The sequence below is a fragment of the Pleurodeles waltl genome, chromosome 3_2 (genome assembly GCF_031143425.1).
Source record: "Pleurodeles waltl isolate 20211129_DDA chromosome 3_2, aPleWal1.hap1.20221129, whole genome shotgun sequence".
NCBI lineage: Eukaryota > Metazoa > Chordata > Amphibia > Caudata > Salamandridae > Pleurodeles > Pleurodeles waltl.
Window position 1 is genome coordinate 176868256 of NC_090441.1, and position 22962 is coordinate 176891217.

General features: G+C 44.2%; 1 protein-coding gene across 1 annotated transcript in view; it reads left to right on the forward strand.

Moving 5' to 3' along the window:
* The window catches only part of LOC138286655 (sterol 26-hydroxylase, mitochondrial-like), a 168271-nt gene that overhangs the window by 97055 nt on the left and 48254 nt on the right, over positions 1-22962 (forward strand). The window contains exons 3-4 of the mRNA XM_069227119.1: positions 14349-14548; positions 18530-18727. Coding sequence (XP_069083220.1) covers positions 14349-14548; positions 18530-18727 — 398 coding nt within the window. The remainder of the gene's footprint in view (positions 1-14348; positions 14549-18529; positions 18728-22962) is intronic.

The window sequence follows — 22962 nt, forward strand, 5'->3', positions numbered from 1 at the left end:
TCGGCACTAGGAGCCCCTATAGGAAAAGGACCCGCAGCCTACAGATCTATCCCTCCAGGGGAAATTTTTCCCCTAGCTTTCCCAACCTAGCTCCTCTATTCTCACCCTTTCCTGTCCCTTCTTTCTTTCTTTCTTTCTTTCTTCCTTTCTCCCTCGTCCCCCTCTCTTGACTGCGTTTCCCCATTCCCCCCTCTCACCTTCTCCCCTACATCTTTAAGCTAATCACCTCCTTCTTCCTCTGCCCACCTTCTTTCCTATCCCCTTTCCTCCCTCCTTCTCTTAACCTTATCTATCCTCTTCTCCCCCCCCTTCTGAAGGATCACCCGGCGTCCACCAGCTATCCCCTTCCCCCCCGAACTGTAACGCCATCAAGACACTCTCCCCGCCCCATCGCAAGAGGCAGCCCTCCACACCACCGTCCGAATTGCCGAGACCCAACAACCACATCCAACATGTCGAGAGCTGCCCTCTGTGCGACACTCCCACTACGAATCATCTCCTGGAATGTGCATGGCATGACGAATTACATCAAACGAAAAAAGGTGTTGTCTTATCTCCAATCTAAAAGAGCGGATTTAGCCCTGATCCAGGAGACCCATCTGGACAGTATGGAGACCAGCAAGCTCCGCCGGGACTGGGTGGGAAGGGTTTCCTTCAGCTGCTGTCCAGCACACCAGGGGCCTGGAGGAGGCACCCCCCGCAAATGCAGAGTAGTGATGTAAAACCCTTCCAGTCACAATCATCAAATCATGGAATGACCCGGAGGGGAGATACGTATTTGCAAAACTGAAGATAGGAGACACTTCCCTATGCGTGGGCTCAGTCTACGCGCTGACTGGTTCTAAGCGACCTTTCTTCCTACAATTAAACCGCCTCCTGACTGAAATAGGGACTACCCGCTATATCATAGGAGGGGACTGGAACCTTGCCTGGGACGCCATATTAGACAGAACAGGGCTATCGATACGGGCAACAACCACGACAGGGCACTGCTAACGGATTTAATCACTGACGCAGGCTTGGCTGATTACTGGAGGCTGTTACACCCTAAGGACAAGGAATATACATTCCTGTTGCCTGTCCACGGTACCCAATCCTGCCTGGACTATTTCATAGTGTTGCACACCGTAGTTCCCCAACTCCAAGATTCTAGTATACTTGAAAGTGAACTTTCAGACCACTCTCCTATTTTGCTCCAGATTCAAACGGGCCTCGCCTCCCATGGCCGCAAACCATGGTGTTTTTCGGTGCACATATACCGTTTCCCCCCAAAAGAAAGAATAACTGAGGAGCCATATATCCACATACGTGGCCAACAATACCGGAACTGTGGCCTCCAAACGAGTCCTCTGGGCGGCGGCAAAGGCAACCCTGAGAGGCAATATGATGCGCGACACAGCACTGGCTAATAAGGACAGGATGATACGCCAACGAACCCTAAAAGATGACATCCGGAGTCTCACCAGCCATTCCTCACACTACGCCGCTCTCTTGAACAAGCCCAAATGACACACAACGAGCAGTACACTTCGCAGGCAGAATATGCACTACAAAGATTGCGCGGTCGTCATTATGAACAGTGCGAGAAAGCGGGACGACTTCTGGCGGCACAACTCCGGCAGAGAGAAGCTGCCTCCGCCATTCCGGCCATAACGTTCTCCTCAGGAGCAGTACTAACCCGCCCACAACACATCGTAAATGAATTTGCGACCTTCTACCACCATCTTTATACCCCTGAGACAGCGGCCACCACAGCGCAAACTGAGGCCTTTCTCACCACGGCCAACCTACCCCACCTCTCGGAGGCGGGCTGGGCTCTCCTAGAAGGCGACATAAGCAGGAAGGAAATAGTACAAGCCATTAAAAACCTCCCCTACCACAAATTTCCGGGTGAGGACGGCTTCCCTGCTGAATTCTACAGATGGGCAGGGGAAGAGGCAGTCACTGCTGTACATGAGGCACTCACAGAGGCAAACCGAGAGGGCTCCTTAGGTACACTGTCCAACAAGGCCACTATTGTTGTCCTGCCCAAACCAGGCAGAGACCCCCTACTCTGCAGCAGTTATCGTCCTATCTCCCTCGTGAATGGAGATCTCAAACTCCTGGCCAGCATTTTGGCGGCTTGCATACGGAAAGTGATACCGTCCCTGATCCATAACACCCAAGTGGGGTTCGTACCGGGCCGCACCTCCAGAAACCATATGCGTACTCTCTGTCATACTCTATATGAATCCCTAAATATGCCGGAAGAAGCCCTGGCCCTGTCCCTCGATGCAGAGAAAGCGTTCGACCGTATCGAATGGCCCTACCTATTCGCTACTATGAAACACTTCGGTCTTGGGGAACAATTTATCTCCAAAGTCCGCTTATTATATGACCACCCTACGGCACAAGTTAATTGCGGGGGCTTCCTATCGGACCCGTTCCCCATTGGAAGAGGCACGAGGCAGGGTTGCCCCCTGTCACCGTTACTGTTCCTGCTAGCGATGGAGCCACTAGCGGCTACCATACGAAATTCCCAACAGATACAAGGTATCCCTTTAAGAGGAGGCATCTCCAAAATCTACCTCTATGCTGATGATATCTTGTTCACCCTGTCTGATCTAGAAAGGTCCCTGCCAGCGTTACTCTCAATCATAGAGGACTTTGCATCCCTGTCAGGATACCGGGTGAACTGGGACAAGAGCAAATCACTACCCCTTTCACGAGTAATGACCAGGGCCGCAATCTATGGTCTCCCATTCAAATGGACCCCGACACATCTCAAATATTTGGGAAGACTTGTCAACCGAGGCTTGGAGCACATGATTAGGGATAATCTAGATCCTCGTATCTCAGATGAAACAGAACTTCGCTAAATGGTCGTTGCTGGGACTCTCTTTGTGGGGCAGGACACAGGCGGTCAGGATGGTCACCCTCCTGCGCTTCACGTATATACTAGGCATGCTCCCCCTGCACATGCCCCTTACCCTGCTTCGGGGGATAGACGCCTCAATAAGAACCTTTGTGGGGCTCTATACGCCCGAGGCTGACACCCGCAGAAATACTGACAAGGCGATCCTACGGAGGTTTAGGTCTCCCCTCAGTGGAACAATACTCACTAGCCCTACAGTTATCGCAACTGGCATATCTACTCCCTGGAAACATGGACCCCCCACAGTGGGTAGCCACAGAGAAACTAGGAGGGATATACACAGACCGCCCCCAACTGCCTAACCCTGTCCTCGCAGCAACAAATGCGGCGTGGCGTAGGGCTCATCACCTCCTAGGAGTACACCCCTTTTTACACACACAAGCCCCTATAGAGGGAAACAAAAGCATTAAAATAGGGGGAAGTACCCTAAAATGGCCCCAGTGGAACAACGCTGGCATCAGCTGCATAGCCCAAATCATAGATGGCGATCGGCTCCGACCCTTCGCCACCTTAAGAGACGAGTTCGACATACATAATAGTCAAGAATGGCGATACCTGCAGCTCAAGCACTGTCTACATAACGTACTGGGAACCCTTACGTGGGAAGTCAAGGCCTCGCCAATTATCACCTATCTGCAGACATGGGGCCGCCACAAAGGCGTGATGGGAGGTTTATACGGAGTGCTAGTCAACTACCTTTATTCGCAACCCCTTCTTGAAAGCCTACGCCTTAAGTGGCAAGACCGGCTTGGAACGACATACACAGAGGAGGACTGGTCAGACATCCTGGAGGCACTCGACAGAGGCACCCGAGAGGCTCGACTGAAGTTTTGCCAATTCAAAGTCTTCCAAGACTGGTATTGGACCCCTATGAGGCTCTTCAGGGCGGGTCTAATACCGCATGCGAAATGCTGGCTATGCACAGACCCTCACTGCGACCTACTACACATCCTGTGCCTCTGCCCATCGATACAACCCTTATGAGACACCGTGCATCACACTCTGATGGACACCCTCCAGATACCGCACCCGTTTCCGCCGTCACTTATCCTCCTCCACGATAAGCACCCGTATCCCCCCTGCCACGCTCACAGCAGAGATTGCTGCACACGGCAATAGCCACAGCCAAAATTTGCATACTCCGGCACTGGAGATCTAGTGCCGCCCCCACACCGACAGAACGGATGACGGCTATGATACAAACTGCCACTCATGAACAAGTAATCTATAACTTACAAGACCAAGCGGCCCTGTACACAGAAGTCTGGAGCCCCTTTCTTCCAGGGCCGTAACTGACAAACCCCCCCGATACCCTACACTTGGTGTCTTCCTCACTCACACCACCTCCTCCCTCTCCCCCCGCCTCATACCAGCTGGTGGACAGTCGACAGATGTCAACAGGATCCTCCCTTCCCCTCCTTTTCCCTTTTCTTCCTTTTCTCCCCTTCTTCTCATTTACCATATCACATACCCCGTTTTTCCGCTCTAACCCATCTTCACTCTTATTTCCCATATCAAGCTCTCCACCTTTCTCTCTCCCTGACCCCTCGATTTCCTACCCCGGACGGTATTCCCCAACCCCGCAACGCCTTAAACTTTAATCAGCAACTCCGCCCTTTCTTTCTCCCTGCCCTAGGCCGCAATGCCTCTCCCCTCTTCCCCCCTTCCCCCCACAACCCCTTCCCTCTCTATATCCAACTTATATTAGATCGGCCAGTACAGAACTATAGGATCTGCCCACAAGAGTTCCAGAGTTTCAAACTGTTAAAGGACACCCATACAGACTCTCCCCGATCCACCCCCTCCACCCCACCCTCATATTCTGGATTTTATACCTCACACCATAAGCAAACACGCACATATCCATACAAGACCCCACATGAGAGCTCATATCATAAAGGGAACTACCACCACACCTCTCGAGCTATCCTGATGCATTGACCTACCTTCCTCCCTTCCCTTCCCCTCCCCCCCCTCTCTTCTTCCTACTCTTCCCTCTCCTCCCCCCTTTCTCCTTCCCCCACCTATTCCCCCTCCCCAATACTACTTCCCCCTCCCGCCCCTTCCTTCCCACCTATCCCTTCTCTTTTTCTTACCTCACACCCCAATGTTCATATTCTCTTTCTGTTAAACTTATACGTACGTCAATCGAGATACCAGCCTCTGTCAAAAACACATTGGCGACGCCCTATAATGTACTCTGTATCACTCTGTATCACTCTGTACCATCCCTCAATTTCCAATAAAAAGATATAAAAAAAATAATTACAAAAAATATCAAATTTGAGGCTAACTATAAAAAATAAAAAAAAAGAGATGGGCTGATTGATAGGCCTTACCATACTCCACCTTTTTAGCATCCCTCTTAAATTAGCTTAGTGGGTTCTTCCTTGATGCCAGGCCATGGCTCTGCCCCACCGGCACTTCAATCAGCCTCTTGGTTAAGGCAGGCCGGGAGACTGTGTCAAAGGCTACAGAGAGGTCCAAACAGTACCATAGTTTCAGAAGCACCTTCAGGAAACTTCACTGGCAAAAAAAACAATGGACATCCCTATGAAGAAGTCAACACAGTCCCACATAAAAACAATCATATTGGCAAAAAAATAAAATAAAAACAACTCTTTTTAATTAGGTTACAGAAATTAAAGCCTCCTGCCCAGTAAGGGGTTCATTCCAGCTATTGCATTGCAGTGTATTGTGCTGTATCATGGATATAGTGCCCTTGATCCGGCAATAATGTGCTTTGGTTTTCATCAGGTTTCTGATGCTCTTCTGGAGTCCATTGTTGATGGGATGTTGGACGTACTTTGGCTCATATGGGAAGTGTTGGGTGAAGTGAATGAAGTTCAAATTCACACTGTAAATAAGGTGCAGCAATGTCGCTGCACATGAGATATTGCTGAACGTGTGAGAAAAGAGGCTGCCATGCACCCCAACCAGTTCATAGTTGGTCCTTATCCTAAAGGTGAGGATGCATAACATATGGATACGTGGAGAGTGTCCAAAAGTGAGAAAGGCCCTCATTACAACATTGGCTGGCAGCAACCGCCGCCCGCCTAGTTGTAACCGCCGTGCGGCCGCCAATGCGGCCGCACTCCTGCGGTGCCCATTATGACATCCCCGCTGGGCCGGCGGGCGGAACATGGGAGCCGGCTCCAAATGGAGCCGGCGGTGTTGCGGCCGTGCGACGGGTGCAGTTGCACCCGTTGCGCTTTTCACTGTCTGCAGAGCAGACAGTGAAAAGCCGCATGGGGCCCTGTCATGGGGCCCCTGCACTGCCCATGCCAGTGGCATGGGCAGTGCAGGGGCCCCCAGGGGCCCAGCGACTCCCCGTACCGCCAGCCTTTTCCTAGCGGTTCAAACTGCCAGGAAAAGGCTGGCGGTAGGGGGACTCGTAATCCCCTGGGCAGCGCTGCAAGCAGCGCTGCCCTGGTGGATTACTACCGCCGGGGCCATTGTGGCGGGAAACCGCCGGCCCTGGCGATGCAACCGTGGCGCTTCCGCCGCGGTCGTAATGACCGCAGCTGAAGCACCGCCAGCCTGTTGGCGGTGCTTCCGTCATTTCAGCCCTGGCGGTCCTGTACCACCAGGGTCGAAATGACCCCCAATGTCTCAACCTGTGATGCTCTGACAAAAACAAGGTAATTTGTCTGTAAATGTTCACTCTAGTAATTCAGTTCCATCTTTCAGAGCTGCTTACTTGGCACAGTCGACTGAATGAGAAATAATTCCCTTGCAATGAATATGGACAATACAAAGATTTTGATCTGCTTTGGTCGTCATTTTCTGCAGTTTCTGGCCCTTTCAGCACGATTGCTCACTGCCCCCATGCCCACTACTTAACCACTACTCAGCCTTCATCTTTGATCAATGTGTATCTCTTTCAACTCATGTTAACACATTATCCTCCTCCTGCTTTTTACTTTTAAACCTATTATGTAAAATCCTCCCCTTTCTCCTCTATCAATCCCACTGCTTAGTGCTTCAGGAACCCATACTAAGTTGCCCAGAGTACTGGAACTCATTGTTCCCAGGTACCTAACCACACTGTTACTCAACTTCAGCACATTCACAATTCTGCAGCCTTTCTCATCCTCAATGTCCCTATTCACTCTTCTTCATCTACAACAGTGGTTCCCAACCTTTTGACTTCTGTGGACCACCAGTATATCAATACTGGAACCCGGGGACCCCCACAATCATTATAGGAATGTGGGGATCCCCCAGTGAGTTATTACTCAAAGCTGGGGACCTAATCTGTTTAAATGATTAAATTTTCTAAGCAGTCGCAGACCCCTTGAGGAACCTTTGCGGACCCCCGGGGGTCCCCGGACAACAGGTTGGGAAACACTGATCTACAACACTGAAATGTTTGCATTGGCTTCCCGTACCTGCAAAAACTATTTTCATATTCCTATGCATGGTGTTCCAAGCGTACCATGGTCTCAATCCCCAGTATCTGCAACTAAAATCTCATCACTCTCACCCTATCCATATATTCAGACCTTCCTTTGCCTGAAAACTTATATGGTCACAGACCAGCTTCTACCCTTACTCAAAACCTTAAAAAAGGGCTTTTCTCACAATTCCATTTTAACACGCCTTTGGCCTTAGGTAGTTCAATAATAGTCAGAACCAGATCAACTTTAAGGTTAAATAATGTTTGCAAAATTAGTGTTACAAAAAGGTTATGTGGGCCTTAAACAGTAATTATAGAGATATTGTTTAAAAAAATAAACAAACCCAATTGAAGGAGGAATCATGTTTTCTCTTCATCCAATGTGGAATTCATGAGTGGAGCCACATTGTTTTACTCCACTGGTGTGGAAATACTGAAAAAGGTAAAACGATACAATACCTTGTACATATGCAAGACAAGGCTGTGCACAGTACCCTCTGTGGACCTCAGGCATGGATTGTGGCCTTGGAGGGGTGGGAGCAGGACCATGCCATAGACAAGGCCCTGCAACCAGTCTCCTCTGTGCTTGGACAAAGGCCATGCTCCGTGTGGGTTGCTAACCTGTGAAGAGTGGGGAACGGGTCTTGTGGGCAACCTTATATGTTTGGTATTAAAAGTTGTGGGCAGGTACACTGAGCACCCATGGAGGTTTGAGTGCAGGCATAGGCAAAGACCAAGATCTTTGCTCAATCCTGCAACACACAGCCACAGACCATGTAGGTTGCATTCATAAAAGATAGGTGTAGCATATCCTCAAAACACCCTAGAAATTCACTGAGGAATGTCATGAATGGGAAGTTATGGTCTCTTCTGCTCATAACACCCTTATATCTGCTGGAAAACCTCAGAAATTACATTACAAAACAGATACCATGCAGTTACGGTTACAGAACAACAGGAAAAACCTCTGAAATTGGCCAATCATTCTTAGGTACACAAATCATATCTTATGTCCCTGCCATGAAAACCATAACTTGCCTACCAAAGGCACTCTTTAAGACCTTACAATGTTAATACAAAAAAATAATAAAAATGTGCAACCTAAAATCTTTAAATAATAACAAATCTCCAGACAAAGAAATAATGCCATATCCATAGTGCCATCATCCATAATGTTAAGGTGATGTGTAATGCCATCTTATTCTTTTTATTTATTTACTAGTGCAACTGTGGCCTGGAAAGACCTGCTGATGCTAATAACAGCCATACAAAGTGATGAGTTAGTTTCAGCTACCTCTTCAAAGAGTACACAGCAAGGTCTTAAAGAATCACAAAATTGCAGTACAAGAAGTCTGGACCTTGAAGGACCTGCCCCTGGAGCTTACGTGCTTGTACTTTGAGATGATCAAGAAATGAGTGTGAGCTGAGTGCAGCAGATGAGTAGGATGACAAAGAAGAAATCTATCTTGGAGGGATACAGAGCCAACATTATGTGCGGTCTTCTGCGCCAGACAGAGAGGCTTGAAGATGATCTTTGTGGGTACAGGAGGATAGTGTAGCCTGTCCAACAGGGCAGATGCCAAAGCCCTCCGCAGAAGAGACAAGGAAAAGCAGGTGCCACAGTCTCAATTCTTTTAAGGATTTTGAGCAGATAGTCAGGGCCCCTAAAAACAACGAGTTTCTGTAGCTGAGTCTGCTCATAATTGTCGCTTTGGCAACTAATAGCTGTTGTGGTAGAAAAGGTACTAGCTTGCATAAAGTTCTCAGTAAAGCAAAAAAAGAGGATAATAGTTTGTTGACTGGACAGGTCGTATACAGGACTGAGTCAAGTTGGAACCTCACGTTTCTTACAGCCGAGATAAAGGGGGGAAAGGGCCTTCCTCAGGCCAGTGTCAGGAATCAGCTGGCAAGAGTGTGGATATCTTGCCCGTGGAGTGGAGTAGCACAACACTTATGTTTTGTCTTCATTGGAATTCAGAGAATTTGGGTTGAGCCAGGTTGTAACATTGTACATTCAATAGTGAAATGACTCAAAGATGCTGGGGAGGAAAGGTCTACAGAGATGATGAGTGGGATATCATCTGCGTAGTTCATAAACAAAATCCCTTGGCTGTGGATCGTCTGGGCCAGCTGTCTGGGATGGATCTTTAATATAGACTGGTGATCCGGAAATCTGATCAGAATGGTGGTAAATGCACCACTTGCTTTGATTTTCCAGATAAAACCTACAACATCTCAGCATGAAACTTCTGATGCCACAGGGCATGTTGGCGAATGCCCTTAGAAGTTCGCCCATTATTAAAGCGGATTGTATACCATGTAGTGGCTTAAAACCCTTTTGAATGGAGTCGAGCAGCAGAATAGTTTCCAAGCAATCTGAAATGATCCTATTGACATATTTTTCCAATATTTTCACCGAAAAGGGATAAAGATGTTGGTCTAAAATTACTAAGGACTGTTGGGTCTGCTGTAGGGTTTTTTCAGGATTGGAATGACCATAGCTTTTTCCATCTGGTTGGCACGGTTTCAATGAATGGAGAAAGATTACAAATTGAAAGAAGCGGGCCTGTTAGTCTGGTCTTTGTGACCATATTTCAAGATATATGGTATCAGGTGGAGAGGTGAGGACATAGAAATTATCAGTTTCCCAAAACTAACCATGTCAATTTGGCTGAAGTCAGAAAGCGCAAGAAAAGTGGCCCTGAATTTACATTGAGTATTAGGTCACTGGAGTCCATGACTGAAGTATAGAGAGGTGGCTAGGTAACTCCTGTTAGATTCAATATTGCACAGTATTGAGTATTGTCTCCTCAAAAAATAATGCCAAGTTATTGTAACATAGTTGAATATGTAAAAAAGATTTGACATGCATGGTGGATTTGCCAGTGAAAAGGCAATGGAAGCAACTCTTTATGTAGGATTAGTTGCCAAAAGGATTTCATGAGCATAATAAGTTTTGTGTTAATTTTGTGGAGCTGACATGAGCTCCAGTTTAATGCTGTGATTTCAGTTAGCTCACTGCTGAGGACCGATGTAGCCATCCGTGAGCCTGATATCTTAAGGATAACTTTAGCTGGTCTTTGCTTATCCAACAGCAGCACTAGGCATTATGAGACATGTAGGCCCATGTGTGAAATGAGAAGAATGAAACTACGTTATGATTATTGGTGGTGCCTGAAGAACTAGAGTGTTGCCTATGTTCAAGTTTCAATCTTTCTGGCCAGCGTCAGCTCACTGATCATTAGAGACCCCAGGAAGATTTGTTGACTACTTTGTAAACAGGTATTATTTCATCCCATTCTTATTCCTCCACCATCTTAGAATGTGGCTGTATGATAAATGGACATGAAGGGAAGTGTGTGGTGAAGACTTTTCCCCAAACACAAACTTCATTCTAAATAATATTCTAGCAACTTCCAGCACAAGGAGCAATCATAGCTGTAGAAGAATGCCCGCCTCCCATTGACAGAATATTAATTATGGGTTTGTGACCATATCTATTGACAGACATGTTGTCTCATGCACAATGTCTGAAATGACTGATGGGCCTCACACAAGACTTTGGTTCTCTGTCTGTGACTGCGTTCTTGTATGCTTCGAGTTCCAGGATTGAAGGCGACATTCATGTTTCCCACAACACTGTGACACAACAGCACCCAAACTATATGCACTTGCGTCAACATTAATGATGCAAGGTTTTTCATGACTGAACGGTTTCAGAGTGTGCGCTGATGCAATTATTTTCATCACTGGTATGAAAGCATGTTGTTGTTGATCACCCTACCAAAATTGTTGTGCTTTATTTAAAAGCTCTGTAAGTAGTTCCATCTTCTCTGCAAAGGTCTCTTGGTGACCTATGCCATATTTGGATTTAGAATGATCTGAATAGTCCACTGTGGTCTGGAGGAAAGAATACTTGGCAGGAAATAACACCAAGCATTAGTTCTCAGACCTTGAACACTCTTCACTCAGAACCTCTTTGTGAGATTCCTTATTCTCTGTAAAGACCACGATACCACCCTGAATTATTTTAACGCATCTTCTAAGTCTTGCATGTGAAATATTGCCCTTTGGAAAACAGAAGGGACCCAGGCAAAACCAAATGGCATCCTCTTATGACAGGGCAGGACAAAGGGTATATTAAGCATGGTAAATGTCTAGGACTCTGTTGTTAATCTGATTCGCTGACATTCTGTCTTTGGATCCAGTGTAGAAAAACCATTGGCCACCTCCACTGAAAAGACCATTTCATTTTTGTTCAGCAAGGGATGGTTGTTAGTTCCTATACAATTGTTCTGTGCTGTCAAATTTACACAATGTCATAACATGTCAGAGCAATGGGATAAACCAATTTAGGTGATTCTATTTCAGTTCTATCTCTTCAAACCATGTCCTCCATCGTGTTTTGTAATTTGGTACACCCACTAATGAAGGACCCCCCCCCAATATATTCTGTTTCACTAGTATAGCTTTGCTTTTAGGAACTATTCTATAAAGAAACCCTTCTGAGTTTCCACGTTTACTCGTGATTACTTCAGTGAATTGCTTCATTATCTTGGTGCTGGGTTTCTTCATCTCCAATGGCAAGAACTTGGCCAGGAGAACAAGTGATTTCTAATCTGCTTTGATAACTCCAACCTAACACACAGATACTTTTAATTGCCATATAGATTTTAAGCAAAGTTGGCTTATACTTCAATCTTACATCAGTGCCAATAGCCTACATGGTCAGTGTTATTTTCCTTAAAATAAAAGCCCCACATCATGTTCAAGCATTTCTTTTGCAAAGTCAGCCAAAACATTGTCAAATAAATCACTGAATATATTGGTGTAGGGTGAACCATTCTTTCATTTCTACATGTATTTTGTCTCCTTCTGTTGCTACCAGACATATTCAGGGTGTAGGTGGGTCACCTTTATATTGCAAAAACAGTTGTGGAGCTCTCAAAATACGTGAGAGCACAGTGGCAAGGATAATGTAAATTGTTGTAATAACACAAATAAAGGAGTGATGTATGCTACAGTAGACAAACATTGAAACTACACATAAATGTCCTATTAGTGTTCAAAATTAAATTAAATAAAATTTGATACCAGTAAATAACTTAAAGACTGATTTAGATTTTGGCAGATGGTTTACTCAGTCACAACGGTGACAGTAATACCGTCGGCCAAAATATAAATCCCATTATTTCCTATGGGATTTATATTTGGGGATACAGGATATCCGTCACTGTAGTAACAGAATAACTGGTCCGTCTAAGTCTGAATCAGGCCCTAAATGTCTGCTCTAGATGTGCACATTATACTAATGATACCACGAGGTAGAGATGTATTTCTTGGTTAGGTTAATTGGAAGTTGGTTATCTTCACAGGCAGACAAAACATAATGAGAGCGTGCAGTCATCACAGACAGTATTTGTTGGGGTGCATAAGCAAGTAGAGGTGGGAGCACCTCCAAAGAGCCATCAATAAAAAGGCAACTTTTCAATGGAATGCAATCTTCACATAGGCCGCAATAGGGAAATTCAAGATGGCAGCCCATCCAAATTGTGGCTTGGCCTGCTGTGAAGAAATCGTAAAGAGCAAAGGTAGACAAACATGATGAGTTGGCAGGTGGAACTAATTGCTGCATACCATGATGGATGTTTAAACAACCCAATTAAAGGATTGTTTAGTTAACACCCACACTCATATACACCCAGCCAAAATGTATATCCGAAGGCAGGCTAAATGGAACAATACCTGAAAACAGCTCCTGTCAGAGGAGTAAAAGTGATATCAGGGGGCTTCTTCCCCATGTGTACACCCAGGATAGAAGCTCATGCGGCGTCAAGATGAGAGGAGGTGCTTGCAGGGGATGACTGGATACATGGAGATGACGGTCTGCAAAGGCCAATCCTCGTCGCCACTGTTAAAGCTTGTGAGCATAAAGTGGTGTCTGTATGGTGATAATGCATACAAGCATCACCTAAGAAAGTATAATCCCAGCATAAAGGGAAGTGCAAAATATCAGGGTACATAGGTGATAGCAGCGGAGAAGGAAGGGCTCCACCAAAATAGCAGTCGGATCATATTAGCACAAACATTATCGATAATAAGTGGAAGTCAACATTATCAACTATTCATAGTAGGCATTGATAGGTTACACATCACAAAGTATGTTATTATTATTTTAGTAAAGGGAAAAATTCTCACAAACCAGTTCTAATGACAGCTCTCTGTATACTCTCACTTACTTCCACCCTGTTGGATTTAACCCGGCCCTCATCGGCACACACTTCACATACCTCTTGTGTACTTTCGGAAGCCATCTTCCTAGGATACCGAGAGGGTAAAGGCTGCAAAGAAAATCTACAACCCATCCCTGCTAGTTTTCAGTTCCTCACTTTCCCTTTTTTACATGTCTGTTCTATTCTATTGTTTGACACCCCATGCAGTGAATATCTGTCTCATTTCTTAGATGCCTTGATTGGTCCAGACTAATCCCTTATTCCTTTAGATTACCAAGTTTTTGAGAACAGGTTTTCAGAGCCTGGTCAATTTATTATGCTTGGGCTTTCCTGGATGTACTTTCTATATATGGTGCATCCATTCACTATAGGGCAGCATCAGTTCTTTTAATATCAAGCATATGAGCTATTCTCTTCCATATGTCAATTGATAATCTCAGACGTGGTAATGTTATAGTCGCTCAGTTATGCTCTTCGGTGATGTGTTGTATGTTGGAAAGAGATTGTGTCCATGGCCGGCTATTGCACTGGAGATGCCCTGAGCGGGCAATCCTTGTAGGTGCCACTTTTCCAGCGATTCCCTCACTACCACCCTCTAACAGTGGCCTTCATCTCTCCATCGCTCGTCACTCACATGTATTTCATTTGTTTTACAGCACTACTCATACTAGGTTAGAAAGTCAGAGCAGAGCTCTGTGTATCATAGATTGTGTTCAGGATGCAGTGGGTTCCTTTTCCTAAGGAGCTTGTGATATTCCCCATCAGGAAAGCTGGGATCAAACTGTTTTTCCTTTTGGGTCAGAGAAGGCGAGCAATGGCACCAGCTCCGCACCGTCCTCAACAAAAGGATGCTGAAGCCAGTAGAGGCTGTGAAGTACACTGGGGTCATCAACGAGGTGGTGACCGACCTGCTCATCCGGCTCCAGGAGGTGAGGAGAAGAAGCCCATCTGGTGTGATGGTGGACGACATGGTCAACGTGCTCTACAGATTCGCTTTTGAAGGTAAAGGAAGGACACCGGATATCAATGCATGGAATTGCTCGCTTTACAATTATGAACATTGGTGCCAGTGCAGCTAAAAAAAAATAAAGGTTAACGGTGGATACCACAAGCTTGGACATGACATTTACCAACACAAGGACAGTTGAAACAAGATTAAGCTCAAAATCGCAGAAGCTAGAAGGGAATATCATCCTGTCAAATACATGGGTAGGATATGTGTCTTCTTTCTGCAACTCAAAGCTTGACGTTAGTGACAGTACAGGTGAGCTTGCTAACTACCATTCGCCTGATGCAGGAGGCTCTCCCTGTGACTGTATTTCCATATTTACCAAAATTTGCCTATATCAAAACGTACACAATGCAGCCCGCCTATTTCTTGTTGGTTTGTATGTCATTGACTGTAACAATTGGCTGTAATAAAAAAGTTTGAAGACGAACTTGAGAGTAGGAGTTTATAACTAAGTTACTATATGCTAAATCTTTGATTTACTATATGGTAGGTATCCCAAATAAATAAAAAAAGCACTTAGAAGCATCTGAGCTTTAATTATCTTATGCTTCTAGTCCTGCAGTATTCAGAGCATCAGCTGCTTTTAGAATTGACTTGAGCCATGGGTTGTTGGTTGGTGCTTGTGTTTCCTTCTGCAGTAAAGATTATAACATTGGTACCAGAATTGCATCAGCCTGGCATGATGAAACTGTCTGACACAGCAAACAGATCTTCACACTAATGTGTGACTGGTTTGTAGTGAAAGACACATTAAAAATACTTCTGAAAACATTACAATGTGTTATGTCCCTCTCTTGCTGCCAGGTGCCTAGGTGATTATATAATGAAATAGCATACCATGGCTTAAGTAGCATTTTCCTTTCTTTTTCTTCTTTAAAGAGTCAGGTTATAACCTCATGGGTTTATACAAAACTATGATCATTACAGAAAGTGAAAAGTAATTACTTGGTCAATTAGGGAGCCAACCTAATCAAAATCAAAGTATAATCTTGCAAGAGGAATATCATAAGGTTTGCTTCTGAATAAAACTGATGGAAGAACTACGTGCAAATCAGTCAAAAGACTAACATAGAGGCTGCTCTTATGCAAGTGCAAAAAGACAAAAAGAGTCTAAATATACATTGATAAACAGACTAGTGCAGAGTCTGCTCAATTAGGAAGCCTAAAAAAAACAACTGGGTCATCTCCAAAATAACACTGCATTTATAATGTTTCAGGGTACAGAAGCCACTCTTATTGTGTGGGATGATATGACATAACAGGTGCAGCTAGCAGTGTTACAAACACACCAACCAGTACTTATTCTAATAGCCATGATTCTTGAGACATTTACTTTCTAGTGCTTGTTTTGGTTTTGTTATGCATAACTTATTAAGGAGACAAATTGACACTGCAATCCAATGGCTTTTTCAGCTAATGAAAGAGTTAAGGACATCAAGAGGCAACCTTGCAAAGTTATAAAGGAAAGGGGCATTCTGAGCATTGCTTCCTCGAGTGAACACAAATGTTACTTTTTATGTTTGTACAGACGCCACAGTTGAGGCTTCGTTTTCAATGGTTTTCCTCAGATGGGAAACCACAAATACACGGAGAGCGGGAGCAAGGCTTGCTAATGCCAATTAAACGTGCACTATTCTTCTGCAGATATGAAAAGCTATCGTTGCAAGCTGGCCGTGGACTAGTCATGCTTACTGAGCCATATTATTGTGTACAAGCTAGCTTACAACTCTTACAGATCCCCAATTCCATGACAGCCACAGAAAGATTAACATGGGCATCACCAGGCTTCCTCTTTTAAATCCTTGCCTTTTTACAGTTTTATTTGTTATCATCGAGTTCTCGCCTGTTCTTACCTGAATCCACATATTACTATGGAGAGACTGAATAGCTCTTAATTGTAAAGGTCACATAACAGAAAGCATAACTTTCTCCAAAGCCTTTAGCTGTGCTGTCTAGGACACTAGTTCCTCTTAAGGGGGTCGCAACTACTTAGAAAATTAAATAATATCAACAACTTAATAAAGTGTATATAAATAAAGTGGCTAAATGTACAATTGAAAATTTTAAAATGTACTGTAAATGTCAAGAAATTTGAAATCAGAGGCTAAAAATTAAATTAGTATCCTCAGACTGATTCGTGGACGCCGTGCAAGTGCATCAAAGAGAATACAATATGGATGATGCGTGGCTTCAATTAAATTTAGAAAAGCTCCAACCTTCCTATTAAAATTAAATTTTGCATTTTTAAAAATTTATATTTGTTTGCAAATTAAATTAAATGTGGTATCATTTGTGTATGTGTTTGATGAATGCTTGTTTCTATAATTGTTGTGGATTGTTTTGCATCCCAAATCATCAACAATGTTTAGGCTGGGGTCCCCGGCTTCCAGTAATGACTCAGTGGGAGGGGTCCGCCGATTCCAATAACAATTCGGTGGGGGTCCCTAGGTTCCATTAATGATAAGGTCGGGGTCCAGAGAGACAAAAGGTTGGGAACCACCGGTCTATGCCACAAAAGGCCATTTGAAAGTTTATAAAGCAGCTGTAGAGTTGGTCAGTGCCTGCCTGAGTGTAAAGGTCGAACAAAAGTGACAAGGCCACGTCATTATCAGGGGCTCCAGTTGCTACTTTAAATTCTGCTTGCAACCAGGGAACAAGGCTATTTTTGTGAGCCCAAACAGTAAACAAAGACGCTTTATATTTAGCCTCAACCTCCAGCAATTAGGCAGCAATGACTCACCAAAGACTTATCACCCTTTTTGTGGAGTGGGTAAAGAACTGAGTCACTCAATGAGGTAAGGACTGTCGATGAAAAAAACAAGCATTGAACAGTGGGTCAAACCACTGATTTCAGTAATGAGGTGCAAACACTTGAAGGTAACTCATTTTCCGCAGGGGTCCCATCTGACCGTCCCTTTCGGATGATCTCCTTTATTTGATCGGTAGATACTCGTTGTTCATATGCAGCATCGTTCTGACCAGCACTTTCATGGGACGAGCCTCCTGCATCAGTAGAATTGTAGTTAGCAAGCTCACCTGTACCGTCACTGATGTCATAAGTTGAGTTGTAGAAAGAAGACACATACCCTACCTATACATTCGACTGGATGATACTTCATCCTAGGTTCTGCAATTGTCTTTTTAATCTATTTACAAAAGACCAAGTAGAAAGTGGAATGTGCCTCAGGGGATTGTTTTTCTTTGGAAAGATGTCCCTTTGTGCACAAAAACAATCCTGCTTACAACATAGGCACCCATTCACCATGGTGCAAGGGTGCCTGCATTGGTGCTACACAGCACATTGTGTGCCAGTGCTGGGGAAAATGGCATATTCCTGCATTATGCGAGGTGACTTGCTGCGCTGTGTGATATGATGATAAATATGCCCCCTGAATGCTTCACCCTGCGAGGCATCATTCTTTCCTTAACAGCCCATCAAACCTCTCCCTCCTCATCCCCCTTCCTGTGAAGATTTATGAATTATTCAGAGCAGGTGGTAAATATGTACATTAAGGTGTGCCTTATGTTTTAATGAAAGACAGTTTCATACCACAATGATATTGTATGATGCTAACAGGACAAATTATTGTATGTGCTGAGCCCTAAACTCTTCTATGAAATGCCTCTTAAACTCAAGCCAAACTTCTGCTTAGCAATTAAGATTGATTCCAACAATATACCTGCATTATCAGCCCCCAAATTAGGATTTGTAATTTAAAAGTACAAATTAATAATAATGATACTTTTGGCATGGAAAATTAAAAAAGCAGACAAATGAAGAAAAAATATATGAATGAATGTTATTTAGTAGAGCTCACACATACCAACGAAAAGATGCCCCGGTGCAAAAATACACAAGGAAACAAGAGTTAAAATTCACTTTGTTGCTCCTGCAGGATGTCCTTTGGGAAGAAAACAAATGTACCCTATGCTGCCCTCCACACTTCTCTTATGCATCGCCTTCATTTTAGGAATCTCAGCCATCTTGTTTGAGACGCGCCTCGGTTGCCTGGAGGAGCGGATCCCCCCTGAGACGCAGAACTTCATTGACTCCATCGCCTGCATGATGCGGAACTCTATCATCATCATGCTGCTGCCCACTTGGACCCGTGCCATCCTGCCCTTCTGGAAACGCTACCTGGAGAGCTGGGACACCATCTTTGCATTTGGTAAGACTCTATCTGCAAGTTATGTGGATTATTATGAATGCAATTGGCTTGGATCCATTGAGCAAGTGCAAGAAATCAAAGAATATAGCTTCCAAATAAGTCGGTAAGATGGTGGTGTGAGTTAAACGATTCTTGTTACCATTTATAGTGAACTATGGTGATGCACAGACCTCAATGTACAGCAGGGTCAGCTCAGCTAAGGTCAACCTACACCATGTATTACGCACTATATGTTATTAAATACGTGAAGTGCCTGTTACAGAGACCTCAGGATCAGTTTTAGATCTTGGTGTGGTCAACTCAACGTTTCAGTCTTTTTGAGGGCGATAACATTGGCACCAAATGAAATGGATGACAACTTATTGAAGGGCCTCAAGATGATTCAGGTAATAGCACACACTACGTACAATATCCTTAGGACTATTTTTAATTTGACAAGCCAAAGCAGTTCTTCCTATACATTATAAATGGATGACGATAATAAGTAGCTTTACAGCAGTAATACTCCATTGGCGTCCACACACTGTCTGCTATTTTTATGGCCTCTTGGTGCTGAGGGGTTGTCTCTGTTAGTAGAGTGGCGTGTGCTAGCATGAGACTTCCTCATGGCAAGAGCACTAGAGGAGATGGGTATCGCAACCTTCCCCAACTACCATTTAAGAGTGCCCAGTGCATCATGTGGAATGTAGTTCTGGATTTCTCTAAGGGTAGGCCTTGTTAGGCCCATGGGACTTTAGGGTTTTGAACAGGCATAAACACTCTCATACTTTTAACTGTGCCATAGAAAGACATGAATAAAGATTTCTTACTAGGGACACAATTGGTACTTTTAACAGATAGCGCTACTACTTTTTAGCTAAAGGTCACCATCTTAAAATGTCTAAGAGCTGTCCCAAGAGCTTTCCCACTGGGTTAGGGCCACCATTGTGAAGCTTGCAAAACTGTGATTGAGGAGATAGCCTTGGTGTGAAGCATGCCACCTGGAGGGTAAGGGTTTTACGTTCTCTTAATAAGGAACCCCTACTAGGTTATGCCTCACCTTGTTTCAGGTTCTCAAGACAATATTGCAAAAGGCCAAGATGCACATAAACAGACAAACCAGGTCTTTACTACAAGCAATGTCACAACAGCCGGTACCTTGAGAATCCTATGACGACCCTTCTATGAGCTTTCACACATACCAAGAGACAGGGCCAACCACCCAGCTGGATAATGCATTAAATGACTACAGAATGTACAATCAAAATGGCACAGCCCTGGAACTGAACCCAGATAAAATATCTCCACCGGAAAACACCTCTGAATAACATGCCATCATTGTAAGGGCAGCAGCGCATCAGTAGAGTCGGATACATTAGTACTTTGCCAGAAAAGAACACCTAAGTTTTACCAGGGTAAAGACTGTGCTGCAGTGTTCTTTTAATATCTTTAAGGATGTAGCGAAGGCTGACATAGTGCCGTCTGACTCACAGCTAGGAAAAAGTCACTTATGCAGATAACAGGTTGCTCTCACCTCCTGATAAAGAAAATCAATGAGGAAGAGAAATGATTAACATTAGAGGCTACTACACAGGGGCACATAGCAAAGTCCACGGGCCTAATAGCTAGATATGGCAGGAGTAAATGGAAAGAAATAAGACAGCTGTATGGTAGGCAACAGCAGTATGCCAGGGTAGCCTTTCATGGCAATGGGCTTACCAGGGCTAGAGATGCAAAAGGAAGAGTCACATCTGCAATTAAGCAATGAACTTCCTTGCATTCCCAAGACAATCCAGCACAAATAACAAGAATGTTGCGGGGTATACCTTCTCTATTGGGAGGACATATTCTTAGATCAGTGTGTATTTTCCACTTTCATCTACGGCTACTCCTTATAGTTCCACACCATCCATTTAAATCTGGCACTATTCCACCATAAAATCAACATGGATCATCTCAGCTTGTAGCAGAAGAGGAGCAAGCACTTCTACAGAAGAGGCCATAGGAATTGTGCCAACAGATCAATGGAGACAAGGAGCATACTCCATGGTTCTTAATCTCCAAAAAAGGCAAAATCTTGTGACCAATCTTGGACTTGAGAGCATTGAACTACTATATACTCTCAGAGCATTTGAAGATATTCACCTTGCAAGACATTATCTTTCTTTAAGGTGTGGGCGACTGCATGGTTACCACATCAAAGTTCTACTGTTTAGAAAAATTACAGCACCACAAGTGTTTACAAAATGCTTGCTGTGGATATAGCACTAGTGAGGCGTAACATAATTCATGTGTTTCTTTAACTAGAACATTAGCTGTCAAAGGGGTCAAGTTGTTCACAATGCCTGGTCCACACTTACTAAGGTATTCAACTTTTATACAATTTGGGCTTCACAATCAATGCCTGAAAATCCCTTCTCTCTCTCTTCAACAACCACAAAGATTTTGGGGCTCATCACTCAATGCACATATAGCACAAATGTATGCCAGCAACAAAAGAGTAATGACATTTCATAAGCAACTTCCACTTACAAGAGGTCACATCTTCTGACCATAAAAATGATGATGTAACTGCTGGAAATGATGGTGCCTTGGATTGCGTTAGGACCTAATGCAAGCTTGCACATGTATCCATCACAGGAAAGTCTATCTAGACAATGGTTGCAGTGACTCTGAAGTAGAACGATCCATTGAGCCTACTATTCATGCTGCAATAGTAGAACAAGAAAAATTGTTTATCGGTCAACCATTACTAAACCTACAACTACAGGGGACCATCATCACAGATGCCTCATCACAGGTGGGCTAGCTCACAGAGGGAACCTATAAATGTAGATCAAAGCCTGCACTTCAGTTTGTCAGAGCCCATGACTGTTTAGCTAACACCTATTTACAAAGCAGAATCTAGTTACTTTTGCAGTGAAGAAGAAAGGTTATCTAAATTTACACAGTACATAAATCATGTTATGCTTTAATTTCAGTTTTCTCATCAAAACACAGAGGTGGTTACTGGTAGACATTTCAGCCTCTAAACACAGTTTGATTGGCATATACCTGATTGTCATATTTAAATTACATGTAAGTTCCTTGTTGAGTGGTATACCATATACCCAGGGCATTTAAATTAAATACAGTGGGCCTGCAGCACTTATTGTGCCACCCACTTATGTGGCACCTTGAAACTTGTCCCTGGTCTGCCATTGCAGCGTCCCACTGCCATGTCGACTTGGCATTTAAAACCCCTTGCTAAGCCTTAAACTCACCTTTTATTACATATGTCACCCCTAAGGTAGGTCCTACGTTGCCCATAGGGCAGGGTGCTGTGTAATTAAAAGGTAGACCATGTACTTTTTAGTTTTACAAGTGCTAGTAGTGAAAAACTCCCAAATTTGTTTTCTCACTACTGAGAGGCCTACCCCTCCCATAGGGTAATATTGGGGATTCCTTATTAAAATTAATAAGTTGTAATTCCTAAACCAGAGGTGGTTTATATCTCATGTTTGGTACCTATGAACATGTAACGATAAACCCTCTTTAACAGTAAAGTCGGATTTACCATCCCAAGTTTGAAAATGCCACTATTAAAAAGTTGGCATTTTCCTGCCCTTAGCCCTCTGTGCTTGTAACGTTCTTTAGGTCATATGACTGGGTGTAACTGATAGTTGGGACTTTGTGAATTCACCACAGACTGTCACACAGTAGGGAGATTAGCAGAGCCTGAATAGGCCATTAGCTGACTTGATGGAGGGCGGGGCTAAACACAGCCCCACTTGCAACTGAATAGGCTGGGCTTTGTCACAACACAATAGGCTTAACAACCCTGTATTGTCTGTGCAGCCAGCTAGGTGCCCGGGTAGGGAAGGCAGGAAATTCCTGAAACTTCAGAGGACCCTTCTGGGAACCTCTCCCAACTTCTAGGAGCAGGGCACCAGGGTATGAAAAGAGTGCTCTCGAACACGCTCCTCAGTTCACTATAAAATCTGTAGAAGGACTCTCAGAGGACTACCTGCGGCTGTGACCTGCTGTGCACTCTGCCAAACTGCTGCACCTAGGCACAGCTTGATTGATTGCATCCCCAAGAGGTCTCCCTCAGTTCCTGGACCCTTGGATATGGTGCTAAAGGTGCCCAGGGGGCCAGTTTCTAAAACTGATGAGTTGCTATTTTGAACCTTAAACTTTAAAAATTCAGAACTCTCTTTCTACTAATTGGATTTTCATGGTTTCAGTGTCGAATAATTTATTAAAAATGTTCTCTA